This window comes from Panicum hallii, chromosome 1 (genome assembly GCF_002211085.1).
Source record: "Panicum hallii strain FIL2 chromosome 1, PHallii_v3.1, whole genome shotgun sequence".
NCBI lineage: Eukaryota > Viridiplantae > Streptophyta > Magnoliopsida > Poales > Poaceae > Panicum > Panicum hallii.
Window position 1 is genome coordinate 7,096,079 of NC_038042.1, and position 23,279 is coordinate 7,119,357.

At 45.3% G+C, this 23,279-nt stretch overlaps 5 protein-coding genes and 1 pseudogene across 9 annotated transcripts; 5 read left to right on the forward strand and 1 right to left on the reverse strand.

Moving 5' to 3' along the window:
- Positions 1-2,525: 2,525 nt before the first annotated feature.
- LOC112903347 lies at positions 2,526-8,515 on the reverse strand. Of its 5 annotated transcripts, XM_025972607.1 has the most exons (7): positions 6,472-8,515; positions 5,289-5,554; positions 5,127-5,182; positions 4,842-5,010; positions 3,754-4,655; positions 3,018-3,425; positions 2,526-2,859 (listed from the first exon to the last, which is right to left on the reverse strand). In XM_025972607.1, the coding sequence occupies exon 1, from the start codon at positions 8,512-8,514 to the stop codon at positions 7,330-7,332; it is 1,185 nt and encodes a 394-aa protein (XP_025828392.1). In that variant the 5' UTR covers position 8,515; the 3' UTR covers positions 2,526-2,859; positions 3,018-3,425; positions 3,754-4,655; positions 4,842-5,010; positions 5,127-5,182; positions 5,289-5,554; positions 6,472-7,329. The 5 variants fall into 5 exon arrangements, with proteins under 5 accessions (XP_025828392.1, XP_025828385.1, XP_025828380.1 ...); XM_025972600.1 differs by having other exon boundaries at positions 4,842-5,182; positions 7,230-8,515; XM_025972595.1 differs by having other exon boundaries at positions 4,842-5,182.
- Positions 4,384-5,612, forward strand: LOC112903379 (protodermal factor 1-like). Its single transcript, XM_025972632.1, has 3 exons — positions 4,384-4,554; positions 4,845-5,016; positions 5,105-5,612. Exons 1-3 carry the CDS (start codon positions 4,440-4,442, stop codon positions 5,424-5,426), a joined length of 609 nt encoding a protein of 202 aa, XP_025828417.1. The 5' UTR covers positions 4,384-4,439; the 3' UTR covers positions 5,427-5,612.
- A 106-nt stretch (positions 8,516-8,621) lies between the features above and the next one.
- LOC112879567 lies at positions 8,622-11,444 on the forward strand. Its single transcript, XM_025943846.1, has 3 exons — positions 8,622-8,862; positions 9,471-10,069; positions 10,148-11,444. The coding sequence occupies exons 2-3, from the start codon at positions 9,485-9,487 to the stop codon at positions 10,895-10,897; spliced, it is 1,335 nt and encodes a 444-aa protein (XP_025799631.1). The 5' UTR covers positions 8,622-8,862; positions 9,471-9,484; the 3' UTR covers positions 10,898-11,444.
- Positions 11,445-12,069: 625 nt separating this feature from the next.
- On the forward strand, positions 12,070-15,550 carry LOC112899646 (trifunctional UDP-glucose 4,6-dehydratase/UDP-4-keto-6-deoxy-D-glucose 3,5-epimerase/UDP-4-keto-L-rhamnose-reductase RHM1-like). Its single transcript, XM_025968206.1, has 3 exons — positions 12,070-12,233; positions 13,083-14,665; positions 14,818-15,550. The coding sequence occupies exons 2-3, from the start codon at positions 13,112-13,114 to the stop codon at positions 15,268-15,270; spliced, it is 2,007 nt and encodes a 668-aa protein (XP_025823991.1). The 5' UTR covers positions 12,070-12,233; positions 13,083-13,111; the 3' UTR covers positions 15,271-15,550.
- Positions 15,551-17,137: 1,587 nt separating this feature from the next.
- Positions 17,138-18,055, forward strand: LOC112895326 (annotated as a pseudogene).
- A 2,632-nt stretch (positions 18,056-20,687) lies between these two features.
- On the forward strand, positions 20,688-23,144 carry LOC112878466 (trifunctional UDP-glucose 4,6-dehydratase/UDP-4-keto-6-deoxy-D-glucose 3,5-epimerase/UDP-4-keto-L-rhamnose-reductase RHM1-like). Its single transcript, XM_025942825.1, has 2 exons — positions 20,688-20,839; positions 21,618-23,144. The coding sequence occupies exon 2, from the start codon at positions 21,646-21,648 to the stop codon at positions 22,828-22,830; it is 1,185 nt and encodes a 394-aa protein (XP_025798610.1). The 5' UTR covers positions 20,688-20,839; positions 21,618-21,645; the 3' UTR covers positions 22,831-23,144.
- Positions 23,145-23,279: the final 135 nt, after the last annotated feature.

Here is a 23,279-nt window from a genome sequence, read left to right on the forward strand (position 1 = left end):
GCTAGCTACGTCGTGCTCCACTTCTTCTCTCCTAGTAGCTAGCTAGTAGCTACCCTCTCTGTTTCTTTGTGGCCTCTCTCGTTATATGTACAGACTGCTGAGCGTTGCCTGTACGTAATCAAATTAAATTAACTAGACGTAACTAAAAAAAAAGTACGAGAATCCGCCCAATCTGTAAATGTGCATTGATCGGCGGAATCTAGAAGAACGAGTTACGCTTCCTTGAGGATCGGAGGAGACGCATGCTAGATTCCCGCTTTTTGCTTCAAAAGTTCAAAGTGCAAGGCGACTGTAACAGGCTATACATAGGCACTAGCTAGCAGTGTGCTTGTGATCCAAGGGATGTGCCCGTTGAACGACACGCGTCCAAGTGCGCGCCAAGAGGGTTATACCGCCCAAGCTAGGACTTCTTAAAATTGCGAAGTTGTGTAATTGGAGTTTTTCAGCAAGTTATCGTGTATGTTTACGCTACTGCAGCATATTCAACATTTCCTCGCAAAAAAAGTAAATATCCAATATTTCTTGAGTGTTTTTCTCAAATGGCCGAGGCTATTCTTCTTCTTCATTTTTCAAGTAACTGAGGACGATTTTCTGGACTAATTTTAACAATGGTAAGGTGGAAAATAAATTATTAGAAAACAAGAATCACTGACGTTTTGTTAAAAAGGAAAGATCCCCAATCATAACATTTTTCAAAAAAAAACTATCAGCCACACTTAGTGGATAACTCCTAAGAAATATCTTAGTAAAGACTAAAAGACCTTTGGTTATCAAGAAGAAAAAAAAATCTAAAGAAGACCAACAACCACCGACCATTCACAAAAGTCACTGAAAATTGTTGTAACTAGCGGTGGCAATATCATTTTTCGTACTTTAGAGTTTAGACTCCCTTTGGCTGGTATAGAAAACAGAGGTCACGTAGGAATTCCAGCAGAAATTGATCTAGCGGGTCCCCTTCTTCAAATTTAATGAAACACATGCGGAACAGATGGGGCTACGAATTACTTATATGATTTGAATTCAAGGGCCTGTTTAGTTCCTCACGTAAAGGCAAAAAATTTTGCGTTTACAACGTTTTTGTTTTTACGCATCTAAACGGACCGGCGCATTTTTTTGGCATTTGGGCCCTGTAAACGCAAAAATTTTTTGCGACGGAATCTTGCCAATTTGAAGTACTAAATGAAGTCTATTTACAAAACTTTTTGCACAGATGGGTGTAAATCGCGAGACGAATCTAATGATGCTAATTAATCCATGATTAAGCAATAATTAGCGGACGGTTACTGTAGCATCACTGTTGCAAACATGGATTAAGTAGATTCATTAGATTCGTCTCGCGATTTACAGCCCATCCATGCAAAAAGTTTTGTAAATAGACTTCATTTAGTACTTTAAATTGGCAAGATTCCTTCAAAAATTTTGCGTTTACGGTTTTTTTTCGTTTACAGGTTTTTGCGTTTACAGCCGCCATTTTGCGTTTACACGTTTTTGCGTTTACACGCAATCTAAACAGGCCCCAAGTGCTATGTGCGTATTCTAAATTACCTTCGCTTGGTCGTAACTTCAGCGCCGCCATTAATGGCTCGGTCGGGCTCGTACAGCTCAAATGCATGCTCAGATGTGAAGTTGAGTGAGTGGCAGTGAACCCGGGCCGCGACACGGCCCGGCATCGGTTTACCCGGCGGGGAATGCGAACGGCCGACGCCAACCACACGTGGCCCTACTTGACTTGCTCCATCTTTTGCCGTACTTACGCTAGAGATGGAGATATCCAGCGGAGGCGGCATACGACACGTGGCAGGCTGCATGTGTATATGTTTGTTATCCTAAGTCCAAGTAGGCGTTGACCTACGGTACATGAAGTCATAAAAATACCTATATACACAATTCTATTAAAAGTTGGTGTTATATGCTTAAAAAAAAGTAATTCTTCAACTTGTGCGTCGACTAATGATCCTAGACAAGAAGTAAACCAGGTGTGATTTGAGGTACCATTTACGACCTATGCATGTCTAGGATACTGACAAATAGAAAAATTTGATGAACTGTGCTAGATCCGTCAGAAGAAAAGGATGCATAAAAGAACATGTACCGACCAAAGCTGCATTGGAATCCTCATCCTGCCCTAAGGAGCTAGTTTGAGCCAAAGGAGGCCATAGAGATGAAGACGATTCTTTTTCATACCCCATTCGATCTACTAGCAGAGAGATGCTGCTATTGCCACACGTCATATGATAATTGATGAATTGAGCTACCTTCGGGCACACATGCCAGCAGTGCTCGACAATTCTACTGATAATTGGTGCTACTGCCACACCTCTGAGCCAACTTTCCCAAGCATCATTTCCTATTCCCAGCACTCATTTCCGACTATCCAAACGCCACCTTACTTAATTGTGCTATGATGCTATCCTTTTTGCTATATATGATGCTATCTAATGAGGGTGAGAGAGCGGGTACAAGATTTGCTTTAATATGAAGGGAAGCATCATCATCTAATTCCTCCCTTAATTCATACACTCAAGTCTAAAAAGCGGCTTGTATTTTATAAATCAGAGAAAGCAGTTCCTGCTTGCACATGGTATCTTTGCTTGGCACTTATTTAATTTCTCAATTTTTTCAACTTTTGTTCAGATTTGAACCATAGGTCTTTAGAATTTGGATCCCAGTATTGTGCACCAAATCCAAATGCTCCAGTGAATCTTTTCTTTTGCACCGAATCCAAATAATGCCCACTACTATATGTCGAGTTCTGCGACTTGCACTAGATGCCCCCTTTCAATGCCACAGCTACAAAAATGGGCTCATAATAGCAGCGAGACTCCTTCCACCGACAAACTCCCACCATCCTCTAGTAACCTGCAGCACCAGCATGAATTTCAGCTGAAATAGAGCTGCGCTGCCATCCACACAAACAGGTTTGAGAATAAGCAAGTAAAAATAACCGCACCGAAAAAACAGTACGGAATTTAATATATTCGGTCAATGGGAAATGAGCGCAAGGGAGATGTTTGTACATGTGCTCTCTCGAAGGACCCGGCGCATCACCGCTCATCAAAGGAGCTGCACAGTTCAAAAATGGCGGCCACAGTGCAGCAGCTAAGCTCCCATCTGCCCGGCCGTCCCAACTCTGTAAAGCTCCGGCCGGCAGATCCACGAGAGATCACATGGCATCTCAATCTCCTCGATCGGGGCCAATCACCTCCTGTGCAAGTACAGCTGCTGGGCCTCGATCGGGGCGTTCTTGTGCTACCTCCTTGATTGGAGCCTTGGAGGGCAACCTGGTGTTAGAGGTGAGCGTGTCCGCCTCATGTTTCTGAAGTTTCCATCCGAAGAGAGGGACCTTGCAAATTGGACCAATGTACTGATGATCATTTCTGAACTTTGCATATTAGGTCAGCACATAGTCGTAATTCCGAAGGGAGCTGCACACGAGTCACTCATTTGAGTTCATTAGCAATACAGTAACATGTCCGACGATGTTGTAAAAATAGAGGAGGCCCTTGTAATTTGTAAATGGCAGACGGCATCACATTCAGGGGCTAAAAACATGGTACCAGGTGCGATGTGATGGATGGATGCTGCAGAAACGCACAGTAACTACAGTAACGCACTAAAAGCTAGGCAGGTGCAATCAGAATAATAAACAGAAATGCAGAGGACTATGGGCATCACTATTCTGACAGGCTATAAGCAAAATTTTGAATGTGCAGGAGTAAAATTTGCAGTGGGAATCAGTTTCAAATAAGTTACCAGATGTGCCTGTGAAGATATCAGACTTGTGATGAAATCTGGAAAAATCCTGTGCATTTAAGTTGGGCCAAAATACCTTCAGCTTCTCCATAGTTATTCAGAATAAACTAGTTACATCCTTCCGTGTTTCAGCTGGACCAGAGAAGCACTCCAAACCCATGTTTCCATCAATAACTTCAACAGATTCAGTATGTCAATTCAGGGATCAGATCGTCGAATCCAGCTCGAGGTATAGTTAACTGAGTAGGTGGCAGGCAGAGGTTCCAATTAAATCTGCAGGACGGGGAAATATCCTCATTCTCTGTCAAAAGAAACCTGTCCAAAGTCCAGGGAAGCTCTAAGCTACCACAGCCTCAGTTTCCTCTTCTCTCTCTCTCTCTCTGTGCAAAATTTTCGGACAAAAGAAGTTGGGTTAAAATTCTCAGTGTGTAAGCTCTTCACTTTGCTAGTTAAGAGCAAGCAGATCACCGCCATGACAAGCTGGACAAACCAAGATCATTAAATGTTGGCCAACTACTAACAGTCTGATGAACATGTATGCAATAGCATCAATGGAACTGTAGAGCACTACTCGAATGTATATATATGTGCCCGAAGGGTACTCAGTTCATCAACTCAAGCATCTCTAGTTTTTCAACCAGTTCTTCAGCCATATATTCAGTCTTGTTGTAGACGTTGAGAGCAAGATGGCCACCAAGGTTATTCTTGTCAGTGCTGTCCTAGTGGGGCTCGTCAGCCTGAGCTCATGCAGGAGCCTGGCAGAGTTGTCTGAGCAGAAGACCTACTCATCTGCTCCCAGCTGTATTTTCTCTGACCCTCCTTTTGTGTAACATATTTATTTGATCAGTCCTTTGTAGTAGTAATAGTTCAGACTTTGCAATATTGTGAAATGTTGTATTATACTGCAGAATCAAGAATGTTAATATTTTAGAGAACACTGCATATAACATCTAGCTAAATAATGCAACGAGAAAAGATTGTTCTGCCCAACATAAACTGCATGCTTTCTGACCATCAGAATTATGCAAATCAAAGCAAGTGGCTTATGCATGCTTCTGAAATAAGAGTTGGTGAACTATATATCTTACCAGATGGTAGCTCCCCAACTCCGATGTACGGGACAGGAGGTGGGTACAAGCCAACGCCAACACCCGATTACAGCACAACGCCGACACCATCTTACGGCTCTACACCAAGTACCCCAAGTACACCTTCCTATGGAATCCCTGAAATTCCAAAGCACGGATTCACTGGATCCTGCGAGTAAGAGCCCATATGAGTAAACATCATAAGTATCAAACATCAAAGAGCGAAAAATTTTAACATGATCATTTTGGCATGAAAATTGCAGCTACTGGAAGAGCCACCCAGACATGATCACTGCAGTTGTTGGATCCCTTGGCAACCTCGGCAAGACTTTTGGTACTGCCTGCAGTTTAATTGTCGGCAAGAAGCTTGAGAATCTGCATGATGCACTCTCAAACACCAGAACGGATGGCGTTGGTGCTCTGCTACGTGAGGGAGCAGCTGCATACCTCAACTCCATCGTGAACAAGAAGTTTCCTTTTACCACACAGCAGGTGAAGGATTGCATCGTTGTGGCCATTACCTCTGACGGTGCTGCTTCTGCCCAGGCTGGGATCTTCAAGAAGGCAAATGAATACCACTACTAGACAAGGATGTTTCCTGTCTAAATTGTTTTCCTGTCTAAATGAATACCCTTCATTTTTCTCCTTCACGAATTTCCTTTTTTTTTTGGCTTCTTGTGTAATATCACCTCTAAGATACGTTGACGAATTTCCTGTAATTTATTGGTTTGTCATGTAATATTACCATCCAATAATATATATTGATGAATTTATTTTGATTTCATTTATTTTTTCATTTCGTACCACTATCTAAGATATGCTGGATGCTGTAAACCCTTTTCCTGTTTCTGAGCTTAATTGCAAATTCTTTCTATGTCCAGTTTTGAACTTTGAACAGAAGAATAGTCCTAGTCCAGTTTCAATATTAGAAGTTCACGATTGCTGGATGACTTATTGTCTATACTCCAACAAAGAACAGCTAAAATTGTCACAATTTCAAACTCCATATGACATTAAATATCTCTTCAACCAGAAAAAAAAATAAGGGCTAGAACTAGCTACATGTTTCCTCTAGTGGATCTGGTGAATGAACTAACTGTATTCTTGGTAAAATCATCCAAATACTCCACAGGGCAAACCTTGAGATAAACTAGGATGGATATTTTGGATTTAAACAAAGGATGTATACAGTTTAATCCATGAACTATGAGTATGATCAGTTTGACCTATCACTTCAGCTAATCTTCAGAAAGTTGGATGTGCGATGAAATGTTAAGTGCCAATTTACTCATAGTTGTTTATAACTTCATCCAGGTGAAATTTGGAGTAAAGAGCTGAGTCTTAATAGTAGATGATACTACCCTGCAAAGCAGGCGGTAACAGTGATACTGCTATTATGAACATACCCAAATCGAGAGATACTGCTATTTCTATACAACTTATTCCTGGGTAAAAATATTCAGTGCCTGAATAAGTATTTAACTTGTTAATTTTTTTGCTTAAAATATCAATTGTGGTATACTTTAGGAGTCAACAGTATTGTGTTCACTTTAAATAACTTTTATTTTTGCACAGATGTTAATCTGCATCTGGCTAAACTGCCAGATAGACCTGAATTGGGGAATCTCACTAGTAAGGATAAGTGGTGGCAGGCCCCTTTCCAGCAAAATATTGGATGTTCATTCACCCAGAAGCAGTGGTGCTCATGTTCAATGATTATATTATGCCCTTGCTCTATCTTCTTCAAAACACCTTTCAAAGCAAACCCAGGACCAAGGTACTAGAGGCAAAAAAATCTCAAACAAACATCTTGATACTACTCTATGCCTGTGATAAATTGCTGTTAATCAGCACGGTTCTCAGCCTCTAACAGACATTCTAGTATATGCAGCATTATTGTGCAGAATTAAATTGATTATCTAAGACGCCTAAAAAATTAGCAAAAAAAATTGAGAAGATTTGCATTGTGATTGCACAATTGTTCAGGGTGCATTAGAGCTAACTATTCCATATCTCGATTCACATGGGGATAATTCCGTTTCCAAGTTATTTTTATGACAGACTGTACGTATAACTCTGTTAACTGACACAATGCACACTTTGCAGATGAATATAATGATTGTTAGCAACGAAATGTGTGATTGCACTGCATAGTGAGGTCTTTAATATGTTAACTTGGTTGGATCAGACCAAAGATTCAGACACTACAACATGAGATGCCAATCAATCTATGCACAGTCCAAAGAAATCTGGAATCCTTGAATCAACACATTTTCTTGCTTTCTATAATTTGCACTTACAAGGAACATCAGTGGCAAAGAGAAATACAAACATATCAGAAACTACACGTGGACACTGTACAATATAAGCTGTGAGCAGAAGTCTTACATAAGATTTTGCTTTCCAGCTATGTGGATAATGGTCAAAATTCATTCATCTTCTAACAATCAGCAGAATTCCATGACATTGATTTGCTCAATTACTCGGTTCACCGCGGCATACCTTCAGGCTTCAGTCCTAATATATGGGACTCGAACCATTCGAAGATCTCAGTATTCTTGAGGCTGGTGAACTCATGGTATGCATAGGCAACATTCAGCTCCTCGTTGACATGCCTCTCCAGATTGAACCCCTCAGGCAAGACCTTGGCCTCCTCCGCCGCCTTCTTCCACGGTGTGCTCCTCCCGTCCTTCTTCAGAAACCCCTTCTCATCCACGAATAACTTCCGGCGCAGCACGTCCACCAGCGCGTCGGCGACGGCGCGGGTGAGTCCCGGCACCCTCTCCGCCAGGAACTCCGCGCTCACGGCGAACTCATCGCACCGGATCTCCCGCACGTCGACGCGCTTTGCTTTGAGCTTGCCCAAGCTGTCCGCCACCAGCCCCGCCCTCTCGGCGTCCTTGGGCATGTGCACGAACAGCGCCGGCGGGTACCCGGCCGGGATGTCGGCCATGGCCCCGTACACGCCCTCGGCGATCATGACAACGACGCTGCTGAACCTGACCCTCGCCGCGAGCGCGGAGAGGAAGTACCCACCCGAGGACGCGCCGATGCCGACGATCGGGAGGCCCGCGAGCTGGGGAAACTCCTCCGTGGTCCACCACTTGATGATGGACTCGACAGCGGCGAGCTCGCTGCCCTCCTCCCCGCCGCCGGCGTCGAGGGACCAGCACTCGGCGCGGCTGGAGACGGCGAGGACGGCGTACCCGCGGGAAAGAGCAGCGCGGGTGAAGCGGCGTTCTTCGGGGAGCCCCGCGCAGCGCGGGCAGCCCGGGGAGGCGTCGAAGAAGTCGGTGGCGCGGATGGTGCACCCGGGCGCGGCGAACAGCGAGGCCCGCAGCGGGGTCGACGGGTGCGGCAGCTGCCACAGCACCTCGTTGCCGCTCCGCCGGGTGACGCGCGCGTCGAGGCGGACGGCGGCGGCGGCGTCGGAGTCCGAGGCGGGGCCGGTGGTCAGCGGCGGGGCAGGAGGGGCGCGGGGGAGCAGGAGGGCGGTGGCGAGGAGCAGCAGCGCGCACGTCGAGGCGATCAGCACCGCGGGCCGGAGCGACTGCGGGATCCCGGCGAGGATGGCGTGCATTTCGCGTGTCATTAGTCGGCGCTGATGGAGATTGGAAGGGGAGATTTCGCTGCGGGATCCCGAATCCGAGAGAGATTTGGGTCGGGATCTCATCGGAGGGAAGGCTAGTTTGACTTGCCTTGCTTCAGTGAAGTGAGCGCCGTTGACTTTCTTACGTAGATGGGCTGGGCCCATGTACAAACGTGGGCCGCATACCCGACTGTCGCATCACCACCCACCCGGCCTGGTAAGACCAGTGCTTTCTTCTCCTTGCTGCTGCGCGAGGGTTTCAGTTTGCTCGGCGAAGCGTGCCCTCGCCGCGGTCACCGTACTCACCTGTGGGTTTCTCGACTTCCTCTCCGTCCCCGCCCCTCTCCTTCCGGCTACGAATTGGGCCGTCCCCTTCTCCGTCACGTTCTCTTCCCATCCGGCGAAAGCGGCTTCGATCCGCCGGCATCTCAGGTAGCCCCCGACGCCTCCTCGATCCCATCCAGGCCTTCCCTCCTGCTTCCCATCAAGGTTGCAGAAACTAGTGCTTTGGTTCGCCTACATTGTGCTGTATATCCATCGTTACTCGGGCTATTGCTAGTTTTCTAGTACTAATTTTATAGCCTATCATCCATTCCGCTGCATTGTTTGTTACATGGCGGATTGTTGTTCCTAATGCTTTCTGTTCCTGTGCTGAATAATTTAGTAATCAATACGAAATCCATTGACATTTCACCTTTTTTCCGGACATTTCACATTTTGTTCATGGCCCTGAATCGCCCTATGTTCACATGCCTTACAAAATGTTAGATTTGTGCAAATCATGCCAATCTTAAACTGTGCAAGTCGGATACAAGGTTTCAGATCTCTGCTTGTGAAAATTACTTGTAAGAGTGGTATTTTATCAACATGCAATTGTGTCTTCTGTTTTAGCAATCATGGAAATCGTCTATTGCATTCTAGTACCACTGTGTCTTCTTTTCAACTTCAGCCTGATTTTGTTTCCAACATTTCAATTTCTTTTTTACATGTATATTTTGCCTGCAACCCTTCATCTTAAATCTGGTCTTCTTCAATACTAGTATATTTTGAGAGAATGGATCCTGAGGACTCTAGTGACTTTGAGGAAGAAGAGGAGGAAGAAGAAGAAGATGGTGATGATGAGGAAGGAGATGATGATGATGATGATGATGATGAGCTGATGCTGTTCATCTTGCCAGCTTTGTATCTAGCAACTACTGAAATTGAAACTCCAGGTCAAACATCAAAGCGTAGTGCTGGTACTGGAATTAAAACTACAGGTCAAGCATCAGTGTTTGGTGATGCAAAATGGATTTGTAAAGTGCTTGAAGATGACCGGGGCCAAGGCTATGGTAAACTTCGAGTTGAGCCTCGTGTTCTCCTAGAACTTTCACGCTTTCTTAGGTCAAACAATCTTTTGAGAAATACTAAGGGTGTTTCTGTAGAAGGGAAAATTGGCATATTTATTTACATGCTATCTCGAAATGCTAGCTTTCAAAAACTAAGTGGCAGATTCAAGCACAGTACAGAAACTATCCACAGACATATCAAGGCATGCTTTGATGCAGTCACAGCAATGACTGGTGAATTCGTCAAGCCACCTTCAACTCAAACCCATTCGAAAATATCATCTGATCCATGTTATGGGCCTTACTTTGAGGTCAGTATAACTTGTCGCTGTATGCATTAGAATTTTCTATCCTTTTCTGTTACCTTCAGGATTTATTTTCCCTTGCAGAACTGTGTTGGAGCAATCGATGGAATTCATGTCCCTATGACAATATCAGATAGTGAAGCAGCTCCGTACCGAAATAGACAAGAATCCATTTCTCAGAACGTGATGCTTGCCTGTGATTTTGATTTGAATTTTGTCTATGTTTCTTGTGGACGAGAAGGGTCTGCATCTGATGCAGCAGTCTTATATTCTGCTATTGAATCCGGATTTCAAGTCCCAGTAGGCAAGTACTTTCTGGTTGACAGGGGTTATGCAAACACGCCATCTTTTCTTGCTCCTTATATAGATGTCCCTTACCATACTGAAGAGCAAGAACAGAGCAATTTCCAACCACGAGACTACAGAGAGCTTTTCAATCTTCGCCATGCACAGCTGCATGGGCACATAAAGCGTGCTGTAGGCATGCTGAAGATGCGATTTCCAATTCTAAATGTTGCAACATCTTACCGAAAAGATACTCAACTGAAGATTCCAGCAGCGGCAGTAGCTCTGCATAACGTAATTCAGAGACAAGGAGGTGATGAAGAATTGTTGAGTGGCCAGACAATCCCATTTGTGTCCCGTAAAACTGTGACTCTTCCTAGTGGTGATGATACGTATGGCTACGATGTTGCAGCTTTCAACAATGAATGTGACATGGGTAATGCATTGAGGGATGGTATTGCGCAGAGGATGTGGGTGGATTATGAAAGAAGCATGTATATGTCTGTTTTCGGAATAGAACAGGGTGGTCTACCAGAATGTCAAGGCTGAGTAAAAGACTGCTCAATTTCAAGCTGCATTTAGGTTTTAGGTGTGGCATGCTACAGATGGTTCGTCTGATGATGTCCAGATCCTTGGGCCCTGATGCACTTGCGGATGTGATGAACCAAGTTCTGAACTGTGAATCAAGACTTGTATGGCTTCTGGTTGATGATGAAAGTAGTTATGCCTTTGTACCGAGCAAGCTGATTCCCACCTGTAAGTTGGCAGGTTCACATACTGCATCTAGCAATTAAATAGATGTCTAAAATAATGTGTGTCTGGGAATGCTTTTATTTGGAGATGCAGTTCCTGTCGTGCACAATCGAAAATTAGGTGCACGTATCAGGATTCTGTGTGGGCATGGGGAGCTAGTTTTCTTGTGCCATACAGCAGGTTAGCAATACTCCTGACGGTCTGATGCGCTCGGCGTTTTTCTTTCTTTGGCCATACTGGCTCCGAGCCTCCGAAGTCAGAAGTTAGGCTTAGTTCTGTTGGTTTCAGGTCCTGACTGTAAAGTCCGTCAGGTTAATACTCAGCTCTACGCGTGTCTCTCTGATTTGTGCCTTGTGAGCTTTTTCTTTTGCAAGTACGAGACTGTTGTCTCTCGTAAGATATTCCCTCCGTTCCAAAATGTAGATTATTTTAACAAATCTAGGTACACAGATTTTGCTATGCATCTAGATATATAAGATATATAGTAAAAATTATACATCTATTGGAGCCATCTGCGCAGAGTTGTCCATGTGACTGTCAGTTTGCTCATTGCATTATGAGAGCCATCCGAGGAAATCTGAGCAAGAGTTGAGGTGCAGTCTGCCGTGGAGTCTTGAAGTTGGGCAGGCAGGTTGCACACTTGACACTTGCACTAGCCATAAGTAGGTAGGGTTCGTGGTCGGGGCTGCCTCCATTAGCGCCGAAGCCCACAATTATGATGGAAGACGAGCTACCCACCTACGCATGGCACGAGCCACATGACACGCCTACCCCCAAAATGTCCATTCCACGACGTGGCCCACCAGACAGTGAGAGACTCACGTGACCGAATTGACGGGTGTTGGTAGGGGCGCGACGTCAGCTGGCAGGTAATCCATCATCACCGACGCCACGTCAGCGCTCTCTCGCTAAACGCATTCAATTCAAGCGGGCGCCGTCTCCGCCGCACCGCCTACCAAACCTACCCCCCACCGCGGCGGGCCGGCTTCTCCGACCCGCCGGGCCCGCCGCCCTCCTCCCGGGGGCACCGCCGCCCCCGCCGAGTCCGATCCATTTAATAGCAGCCCCTCCGCCCTCGCTAGCTCTCATCGACCGCGGCGGCCTGCTTCCTCTCCTCCTCCGCCCCCGTCAGGTGAGTCAGTTAAGCATCCACGCAATGCAAATTCGCTTATGCAGTTATGCCTGTTTAATCTGTTTCGCACACCGACCGACATTGCTAGAAAAGTTTTCCTAGCCTCGTAATTTGGTTGCTCAAGTCTTTCTTTCGGAAGGTTACGGTATTGTAGGAAGAGATCAGCTAGCTACTGTACAAAACTGAATGCAGCACTACCATTCTCTCGTAAACAGAGGAAATGCTTCGTAATATACTCCAAGTTGTGCTTTCAGAACTAGAGGTTGCAAAAGGATGTGGCATCTTTTTCAACACAGTTTCAGCCATGCATGTGGTTTTAGACAGTGCAGAATACTTTGTCACGCATACATACACTTTCAGTCTTCCTATCATCAGAGTGATTTACTTTCATAGTTAATTTCTTAGGGCAAATCGAACTTTGGAATATGGTTCGTAAATCGTAATGGTAGCATTCTTCCTTTACTTACTTTTTTTTTAAGCGGCCGGCAGCGTTACACTGCCTGGCATATATTGGTAGAGGTAGAGTTGGAGTTTAATATTACGAGAGTTAACTGCAAGAGCCTGTATTTAGACCATTTAGAGGCTTTTTCCCCAATGGCATTTGCAGCCTGTCATCCGAATTCCGGCATTAATTTGCTCTGTCCAATTTCTGGTGGTAATCAGTGACGAAATATTTAACAAGGAAATTGTCATCCTGACCACGAGAATCACATTGTTTTACCCCTGTCTAAATTCAAGTAATATATATACAATACTGAATTTATTTATCATCATATTATGAAGTACAATATTTTTTTTTCATAGAAAAAGTATGAAGTCTAATACTATTAAGACAATTTGCTTTAACAGCAGCATCCAGGAGTACCATTACTAAGGCTATGGCAACACCATACAAACCAAAGAACATCCTCATTACGGGAGCTGCTGGGTTTATTGCCTCCCATGTTGCAACCCGTATTGTCAAGAAGTACCCTGATTACAACATTGTCATCCTTGACAAGCTTGACTACTGTTCTAATCTGAAGAACCTGCTCCCTATAAGCTCGTCTCCCAACTTCAAGTTTGTCAAGGGAGATATTGCGAGTGCCGATCTTGTCAACTTCATCCTTGTCACAGAGAACATTGACACTGTGATGCACTTTGCTGCCCAGACACATGTCGACAATTCATTTGGAAACTCTTTTGAGTTCACCAAGAACAACATTTATGGTACGCATGTCCTTCTTGAGGCCTGCCGGCAGATCACTGGCCAGATCAAGAGGTTCATCCATGTCAGCACTGATGAGGTCTACGGAGAGACAGATGAGGATGCAGTGGTTGGCAACCATGAGGCGTCACAGCTGCTCCCGACAAACCCCTATGCAGCCACCAAAGCTGGAGCAGAAATGCTTGTTATGGCCTATGGGAGATCCTATGGTCTTCCGGTCATCACTACTCGGGGAAACAATGTCTACGGTCCTAATCAGTTCCCTGAGAAACTCATCCCAAAGTTCATTCTCTTGGCCATGAGAGGGGAACCCCTTCCAATCCATGGTGATGGATCCAATGTCCGGAGCTACCTCTATTGTGAGGATGTTGCCGAGGCATTTGAGGTCATTCTTCATCGTGGAGAAGTCGGGCACGTATACAACATTGGGACAAAGAAAGAGAGGACGGTCATGAATGTGGCAAAAGATATATGCAAGCTTTTCAATCTGGAAGCCAACAAAGCTATCAAGTTTGTTGACAACAGGCCTTTCAATGATCAGAGGTACTTCCTCGACGATGAGAAGCTCAAGAGCCTTGGATGGTCTGAGCGCACTCACTGGGAGGACGGCCTGAGGAAGACGATGGAATGGTATGTGGCTAATTCCAACTACTGGGGTGATGTTTCTGGGGCATTGTTGCCTCATCCAAAGGCGATGGTGATGCCTGGAGGGTGTGAGGGCTCTAAGGAGATTAAAGGAATGCTTGCTCAGTTTAATAACATTCAGACAGAGGTAGCTCCAACATCAGATAGTGTTCTAGAAACGCATCCCTTCAAGTTCTTGATATATGGTAGGACTGGATGGATTGGTGGACTTCTTGGAAAAATATGTGAGAAGCAAGGAATCCCATATGAATATGGAAAAGGTCGCTTGCAAGAGCGTTCTTCACTCATCCTGGACATCCAAACTATTAAGCCAACACATGTCTTTAATGCTGCTGGTGTTACGGGCAGACCCAATGTTGACTGGTGTGAATCACACAAGCCAGACACCATCCGTACCAATGTTGTGGGTACCTTGACTCTAGCTGATGTGTGTAGGGAGCATGGCTTATTGATGATAAACTATGCCACAGGGTGCATATTCGAATATGATGCACATCATCCTGAAGGGTCAGGTGTCGGCTTCAAGGAGGAGGACACACCAAATTTTACTGGTTCATTCTACTCGAAGACCAAGGCAATGGTAAGCTGGTAAAATGCTTGGTGCCCATGTAATGATGGGTTTTTTCTCTCTTCAATGTTTTTAACATGGGTTTTGTCTTAAATCTAAAGTTGGTATTTTCATGTGTATATGGTGAAAGAAGCATGCAGTTATTTTCTCTCTGGAAAGTGCAGGTCGAGGAGCTACTGAAGGAGTATGAGAATGTCTGCACCCTGCGTGTCCGGATGCCAATATCTTCTGACCTTAGCAACCCCCGGAATTTCGTGACAAAGATTAGCCGTTACGACAAGGTGGTGAACATCCCAAACAGCATGACAATATTGGACGAGCTCCTGCCTATCTCAATCGAGATGGCGAAGAGGAACCTGCGGGGCATCTATAACTTCACCAACCCTGGCGTCGTCAGCCACAACGAGATCCTGGAGATGTACAAGCAGTACATTGACCCTAGCTTCAAGTGGACAAACTTCACCCTCGAGGAGCAGGCCAAGGTCATCGTCGCGCCCCGGAGCAACAACGAGATGGACACCACCAAGCTGAAGGAGGAGTTCCCCGAGTTGCTGCCGATCAAAGCCTCGTTGATCAAGTACGTCTTTGAGCCAAACAGGAAGGTGGCAGCAAACTGAAGGCCAGCAGAGCCGATACAACAGAAAAATGCAGCAACCATTCTTAGCTTGTAGCGCAACCATTCGTCGCGAACGGTTCGTTAGAATGTTTACTTGTTATACTTAGCAGCATATCTCCTCTATAGGTTGATTCACAGCTGCTTTATAGTATTTGGCAACATGGTGATTCCCCAATTTGTTGTAGAGACCATATGTGCTACTTGCTGAGGAGTTGAAATGTTCAGTATGTGTGTACAACTTTTGTTGTGCCAGCAATGATTCTCCACCCTTATGTCTTTAATCTGCTGGTCCCTAACAATCTAACAGCTAGTACTTTGATTTTTTAGCTGATGAAATTTTCCTTTTATACCAAGGAAGAATCCTTAGATTTTAATATTTGTAGCTGGTACACTGAAAGCATCACGCCTTCTCTTGTGTTCGTCATTAAATTCTCTCTCACCCAGTGGATTATAAAAGAAGATTATGTTGCCACTTTCTGTGAGTACTATACACGTAGCCGGATAGAAGATTATTTGGAGTGCGGAGCAGGCAACATTTATGTTTCGCATCCGTCTTTATCAAATAAAAATATTAGAATATCAGCCCCAGGAAGGTGAGGGGTACCTCAACACCGGTCACTATCCTTTTTCCTTTCTCCTGAGATAGAACGTTTCAAGTACTGGAACTGCCAACTATGTATACCAACTTTACGAAAAGAAATATTATTAACCCAAAATAAGAACAGGAGCGAAACAACGAATTTGGATCGAGGGTTATCGAGATACTCCTCTATTTTAAATAGTAGTTCGTTTTGACGAATCAAGATACATACATGCGTGGCAAGCAGTGATCCACGACTCCACGTCGGTCTCTTTCGTGCCTGTTCTGGGTTTTCGTTCCGCTTCAGCTCTCTGCCGCCAGTTGCTGCTCAGCTCCTCTTCCCCTGACCCCTGCCTGCATTCGTTAGCGGAGAGCGCCGAGAGAAACAAAGGGCGTTCCCACTCCCTGCGCCATTGGCGGCCTCCGGCCCTCCTCTCCGACAATTCGTCGTCCCTAAGCTGAGCACCGCGGGAACCTGCGCCAGGCGCAGGCGAGCTTCGCTTCGCGCCACCATCTTTGAACCTCCCGCGCGATCCCCAGGCGTCCTGCTGGCTGCTAGCTGCTGCTGCCAAGCTCCGGTGACCACCCAGCAGGCCAGGTCGCGCTGCTTCACCGCGATGTGAGTCCCGGCGACCTCAATTTGCGTGTCTAGTTTCAAAGATTTGTGTTATAGATTTAAAATTTAATATCCAAAGCTCTCTATATAATGAACTGTTAGTCGCAAAGGAATATAATGTACTTGTGAAATAATATGCATACTAGCGTTTCTGAATAAATATAGTTGTTATTTGATTGTGGTCGCTACGAATTTGTGAAATAATATGCATACTAGTACAACACATTTTTTTTCTCATCACTTCTATTCGACGCATGACAGTAGTTAGGCAATTTTTCCCATTTATGTTCTGATCAAACGTTCATTTTGTTTTTGTTCAACTTTTCACCATGCATTACACCAGCGATAAAAAAAAATATAACAATTAAATTATTATCCTGAACTTTGATGATCATATTATATATGTTCCCCATACTTTGAAAGCAACTCGTATCTTTGGAGCTCATTTGTTTTTTCACCATGTTCTCAAGTCTGACCCCATTTAACTACTTTATTTCCACAGAAGGATTTCAGAAGTAATAGAACAGAGGATATGGCGACGCCATACAAACCTAAGAACATCCTCATCACAGGAGCTGCTGGGTTTATCGGCTCCCATGTCACGATCCGCATAATAAAGAATTACCCTGATTACAAGATCGTGGTCCTTGACAAGCTCGACTACTGCTCTAACCTGAAGAACTCGACTACTGCTCTAATCTGAAGAACCTTCTCCCAGTTTGCTCATCCCCCAGCTTCAAGTTTGTCAAGGGCGATGTTGCGAGCGCTGATCTCGTCAACCTCCTCCTTGTCACGGAGAACATCGATACCATAATGCACTTTGCAGCCCAGACGCATGTCCACAACTCATTCGGGAACTCCTTAGAATTCACCATGAACAACGTTTATGGAACTCATGTCCTTCTCGAGGCCTGCAAGGTGACTTGTGGCCAGGTCCGGAGGTTCAATTCATCCATGTGAGCACCGATGAGGTCTATGGCGAGACGGATGCGGATGCAGCGGTTGGCAACCACGAGGCGGACACAGCTGCTCCCCACAAACCCCTACGCAGCCACGAAAGCCGGAGCGGAGATGCTTGTCATGGCGTACGGGAGATCCCACGGCCTGCCAGTCATCACCACCCGGGGGAACAACGTGTACGGCCCCAACCAGTTCCCCGAGAAGCTCATCCCCGAAGCTGATCCTCCTGGCCGTGAGAGGGGAACCCATCCTGGTCTACGGCGACGGGTCCAACGTCCGGAGCTTCCCCTACTGCGAGGACGTCGCGGAGGCCTTCGAGGTGATCCTCCACCGCGGAGAAGTCGGGCATGTTTACAACATCGGAACCGAGAGGGAGATCGAGGACTGTCCTCGATGTCGCGAGAGATGTTTGCAGGCATTTCGATCTTGATGCAGAGGAGGCCATCCGGTTTGTCGTCGACAGGCCTTTCAATGACAGGAGGTACTTCCTCGATGATGCCAAGCTGAGGAGCCTCGGCTGGGTCGAGCGCACTCCGTGGACCGTGGGAGGAGGGCCTGCGGAAGACGGTGGAATGGTACGTGGCTAACGCTCACTTCTGAGGAGATCAAAGGAATGCTTGGTCAGTTTGATAGATGTAATCAGACAAATGTGATGGTTGCTCAAACATCAGAAGATGCTTCTCAGGTGCAGGGCTTCAAGTAAAGCTCTCAGTTCCGTTCTGTTGAGTGTTGGCTGCCTCACTGTGGATGTCGTCTGTCAATATACAAAAGATTGGGTGGATTCAAAGTTGTTTCGTCCATTGCAAATCTGTTTTTTTTTTCTTTTTGCTGCAACAGGCTGTCATGTCAGCCCGGTGAATTTCACACACAACCACAGCTCAACACTGTACTATTTTGCGCCGATTCCCCTCGCTCCCGTGCATGAGCACTCTCTTATTTTGGAATAATCTCTGCCGTGCTAAGGTGTAACGAATTTGTTGATTGCGATGCTGTGTGGATGATGGCGTGATCACCCTTTTCTTTCTGATCGTTCGTGTGGTGTCACCGGTCGGTCACCCTGTTGCTTGGCAGAGTGGGAGGCCACCTTTTCTTCTGCATTTGGAAACGTACTGAACCATCCAAAGAGAGAGTACGTAGTACTTTCTCAAGAGAGAAATGCAAATATATGCATATACAAGCAAATGCAACTATACAAGCATGTATAAAAAGCCAGCATGCATATGCATGGATGAAGTCAGGAAATTTTATTGCCGATGTCAATGCACCGTACATAACCCATACTTTTGAAACTTTAACCCATACTTTTGAAACTATAATTTTGTGGATAACACAATAAAAACTAAATGATAATATATTATAAGATTGTTAAAGTTTAAAATAGTAATTATCCTTTACAATTTCAATTCTTCGCTACTACTATAGCCATCCATCTTATAAAAAGCGAATCCTAAAGCTATTCTCAGTGGGGGTTTCATAAGAAGTTTCATAGGCATTAAATATTGCCACATCAGCAAATTTGTTAACATGACAGGGTAATTATAAGGAGAGATGAGGGAGAGTTTCATAGGATGAGAGAGAAGTTTCATCACCATTACACTCTTCTAGCACAATTACCAAGTCTCAATCTTGGTAACTGTGCAATGAAACTATGCACTGCGGCTAGTCTGAATGGGGTTTCATAAACAGTTTCATGGGTATTAATATATTGTGCCACATCAGCAAATTTGCAGACATGGCAGGGTAATTATAAGAAGAGGGAAAGGAGAGTTTTATATATGATGAGTGAGGAGTTTCGTCACCATTACACTCTTCTGTTGTGCAATGAAACTGTACACTGCGGCCAGTCTCAATGGAGTTTCATAGGTATGAAATATTATGTCACATCAGCAAATTTGCTTACATAGCAGGGTAATTATAAGAAGAGAGAAGGAAGAGTTTCATGGGATGAGAGAGAAGTTTATCACCATAACACTCCAGCACATTTACCAAGTTCTCAGCCTTGGTAATATGCAATGAATCTATATACTAAGACTGACCTAGCATCATCATTTGGAATATTATAGGTTATCAAAATAATTAGTCGCTTACTTGATATTTTGCATTTGCTAAAAAACGTAGATCAAATAATGAAGAATGAAACTGAGCTCTTCCGACCTTCACTTTCACTTGCTTACGGAAATATCGTCGTTGTCAGCTGACAACGACAACTACACGTAGCTCCGCCCCCATGCATATGTATGGAATATGCATGGCCCCCTTGTGGGGCATAGAGAAATTGGACAGGGCAGTTCATTTGCGCAGTAGGTGGGGTTTGTGGTTGGGGCTGCCTCCATTAGCCGAATTAATTAAAACCCATGTGATTGTAATCATGCAGAGACGTGACCAGCACTCTGTTTTCGGAGTAATGCAGTAGCTACCCGGCTGCGCACGAACCACATGATGCGCCTAACCCTGTGCCAGACGAGGTCAACAGGAGTGAGACCTGACCCGGGAGCTGAGGCTGCTGGACTCACAATCACAGCTGGATTGATGGCCAACGAATGATGAGTCGATGACTCTTTAGTGTTCCTCGTCGGCTCCGCTAAACAGATTCAAGTGAGACGTAAGGAATTATTATTCATTAATATTATTTTTTCACTGTTTAGAGTACAATGTAGGAATTTTGCTCCCGTGAAATTCAGTAAGTTTGGATAGGCTAAAATTGAGTGTTAAACTTTTTAGTACCTATTACTATTAGTATTCATGCTGGGTTTTTACTCTTTACTGGCATTCCTGCTTGGATAAACTAATACTAAAGTTTAGTACTTTTGATCATTAGCATTTGGATCCAAACACCATTAGTATTTGGGTCCAAACAACCACTGTCGCACGCTAGAGGGCTTTAATTAGCAATATCACGGTATGTCTCTGGATTGGCTACTCAGATCTTGTGAGTTTTTTTTTTCCGTTGGGACATCGGACAGAGGTATTGAACCGAACTCAGAATACATGTACCAGTAGTATATAGCTTGGCTATGAATCGTACTAGTACGTAGGTAACGTAGCAAAGGCTGCACCGTACCTGCCAACACTGGCTGGGGTTAGTTGCATACGCTGCCATGGATTTCCCTTGGATTGGATTGCAACTGGTCCCGCGCGCCCGTCTTTGTCTCGCCTCGTGTTTCCTGTGCTGCAGAAGCCGAGATGGAGACAACCGGGGCCGGGGGCGGGTACGCGTGCAGTGGGCGGGCGTCTTCTCCACCGCACCGTGTACTAACCTCGCCGGCGCCGTGCTACTACTACCTCTCCCCCGGCTCACGCGCACCGACCACCGCCTCCGATCCGTATATTAACAAGACCCCTCTCGCCCATTCCTTCCCATCAACAGAGGCCGGCCGTTCGCTACTTCCCGTTGCTCCCACCTCCGCTCCCTCAGGTGAGGCGCGTGACCTCTTCTTCCTTCTGTTATCGTGGCCGTCAGCATCCGGGCACTGCACGCTAGGTGCTCGCTTATTTGCGCAGCCCGGCCGGAACGGCACCATTTCTTTTTATTTCCTACTGTACTAGCTAGTATTTCCCGGGGTTGTCATAGTCCTCCGTCGTTCCACTCTCCCAGCAACCTACTCCCTCCAACATGTATTGCAATTATCGCAATCCCTATCCCACATTCTGCAATTAGCTCTTAGGAAAAAAAAATCGTAAAGTGTACCAAGGGTTGTGGCATCCAATACAATTTCGGCCGCGTTTGTGTCTTGTGGACACACCGTATGGAATATCTTGCCATGCATTCATAAACTTTTTACTGATCCATGACCATTGGAACTTTTCCTAATATAATAGGAAACTGAACTTTGCATTCACTTTTATAATGACTGTGTCCTTTTACTCTGTTTAATTTCAATAGCCTGAATCTAGAGTTTTCTTTAGAACGACAAGCGCAGCCCTGCTCCATTCATTAACGAGGTTAATTGTATCTAGAGTTCTTATGTGATACATTTGCAGCTCCCAATTTCTGATGGTACATAAAAGATCGGTGATGAAAATCTTAACAAGTAGTTATCTTCCAGTAGTGCAAGAATCATCTTATGTTCCCCTACCTGAATGGATTCTTATCTACAGTACTTGGTTGATTCTACATCATGCTATTTTTTTTTATGCTGAAATCATGTTGACGAAGTTAATCCTGTCTAATTATATTGTTGCTTTCACAGCCGGATTTCGGAAGCAATAATACAGAGGACATGGCGACACCATACAAACCAAAGAACATCCTTATCACGGGAGCTGCTGGGTTCATCGCCTCCCATGTCGCGACCCGTATTGCGAAGAACTATCCTGATTACAAGATCGTCGTCCTCGACAAGCTTGACTACTGCTCTAACCTGAAGAACCTGCTGCCCGTGAGCTCGTCGCCAAACTTCAAGTTTGTCAAGGGAGATATTGCGAGTGCCGATCTTGTCAACTTCATCCTTGTCACAGAGAACATTGACACTGTGATGCACTTTGCTGCCCAGACACATGTCGACAATTCATTTGGAAACTCTTTTGAGTTCACCAAGAACAACATTTATGGTACGCATGTCCTTCTTGAGGCCTGCCGGCAGATCACTGGCCAGATCAAGAGGTTCATCCATGTCAGCACTGATGAGGTCTACGGAGAGACAGATGAGGATGCAGTTGTTGGCAACCATGAGGCGTCACAGCTGCTCCCGACAAACCCCTATGCAGCCACCAAAGCTGGAGCAGAAATGCTTGTTATGGCCTATGGGAGATCCTATGGTCTACCTGTCATCACTACCCGGGGAAACAATGTCTATGGCCCTAACCAATTCCCCGAGAAGCTCATCCCAAAGTTCATTCTCTTGGCCATGAGAGGGGAGCCCCTCCCGATCCATGGCGACGGATCCAATGTCCGGAGCTACCTCTTCTGCGAGGATGTCGCCGAGGCATTCGAGGTCATTCTTCACTGCGGGGAAGTCGGGCACGTTTACAACATTGGGACAAAGAAGGAGAGGACGGTCATGGACGTGGCCAAAGATATCTGCAAGATTTTCAACCTGGATGCTGAGAAAACCATCAAGTTTGTTGACAACAGGCCATTCAACGATCAGAGGTACTTCCTGGACGACGAGAAGCTCAAGGGCCTTGGATGGTCCGAGCGCACTCACTGGGAGGAGGGCCTGAGGAAGACGGTGGAGTGGTACGTGGCCAATTCTGACTACTGGGGTGATGTTTCTGGGGCACTGTTGCCGCATCCGAAGGCCGGGATGATGCCAGGGAATGAGGGTTCAGAGGAGATTAAAGGAATGCTCACACAGTTTATAACTCAACATCAGACAAAGGTTGTGTCTGCTCCAGCATCAGAATATCCTGCTAAAACTGTGGAGAATGGTGCAGGGTTGTACACCAATGGAACCGTTCATTAGATGGGTGACCACCGGACCGGCCAGTGATTTTCTCGTCTGCATCCGCCACGGTCAAATGGACGATTTCAATTTATATTGCTTATGTTGAGTGGAGTACTTGTCCGTGGGGTTAATAGCCTGCTCTATCCATGTCCCTTTCATTATTAATGTTTGCAAAGTTGTAGGTATTGTTCTTGTTAATTTATTTAAGCCTAGCTACCAAATATGCTCCGTGCGTTGTTACGGTGAAGATAATATGTATACACTATCACACTATAGCGGTAAAAGTGATCTTACAAAGATATGATATACTATACATATCTTTTTATGCTACTGATATATATGTATTTGGCAGTCTGTTCGTGCCAACATGGTGATTGACCCATTTGTTGTAGAGACCTATCTGAGGAGTTGAAATGTTCGGTCTGTGTGCCGTCGCTTATGTTTCTATCAGGAACGATTCTCCAATC

Bases quoted from the DNA above. Each gene is read 5' to 3' on its own strand.
- LOC112878466 (XM_025942825.1), top strand. From the start codon at position 21,646: ATGGCGACACCATACAAACCAAAGAACATCCTTATCACGGGAGCTGCT.
- LOC112899646 (XM_025968206.1), top strand. From the start codon at position 13,112: ATGGCAACACCATACAAACCAAAGAACATCCTCATTACGGGAGCTGCT. The intron at 14,666-14,817 runs GTAAGCTGGTAA...TGGAAAGTGCAG, and splicing joins ACTCGAAGACCAAGGCAATG to GTCGAGGAGCTACTGAAGGA.
- LOC112879567 (XM_025943846.1), top strand. From the start codon at position 9,485: ATGGATCCTGAGGACTCTAGTGACTTTGAGGAAGAAGAGGAGGAAGAA. The intron at 10,070-10,147 runs GTCAGTATAACT...TTTCCCTTGCAG, and splicing joins GTTATGGGCCTTACTTTGAG to AACTGTGTTGGAGCAATCGA.
- LOC112903347 (XM_025972619.1), bottom strand. From the start codon at position 8,514: ATGAGATCCCGACCCAAATCTCTCTCGGATTCGGGATCCCGCAGCGAA.
- LOC112903379 (XM_025972632.1), top strand. From the start codon at position 4,440: ATGGCCACCAAGGTTATTCTTGTCAGTGCTGTCCTAGTGGGGCTCGTC. The intron at 4,555-4,844 runs GTATTTTCTCTG...ATATCTTACCAG, and splicing joins CTACTCATCTGCTCCCAGCT to ATGGTAGCTCCCCAACTCCG. The intron at 5,017-5,104 runs GTAAGAGCCCAT...TGAAAATTGCAG, and splicing joins GGATTCACTGGATCCTGCGA to CTACTGGAAGAGCCACCCAG.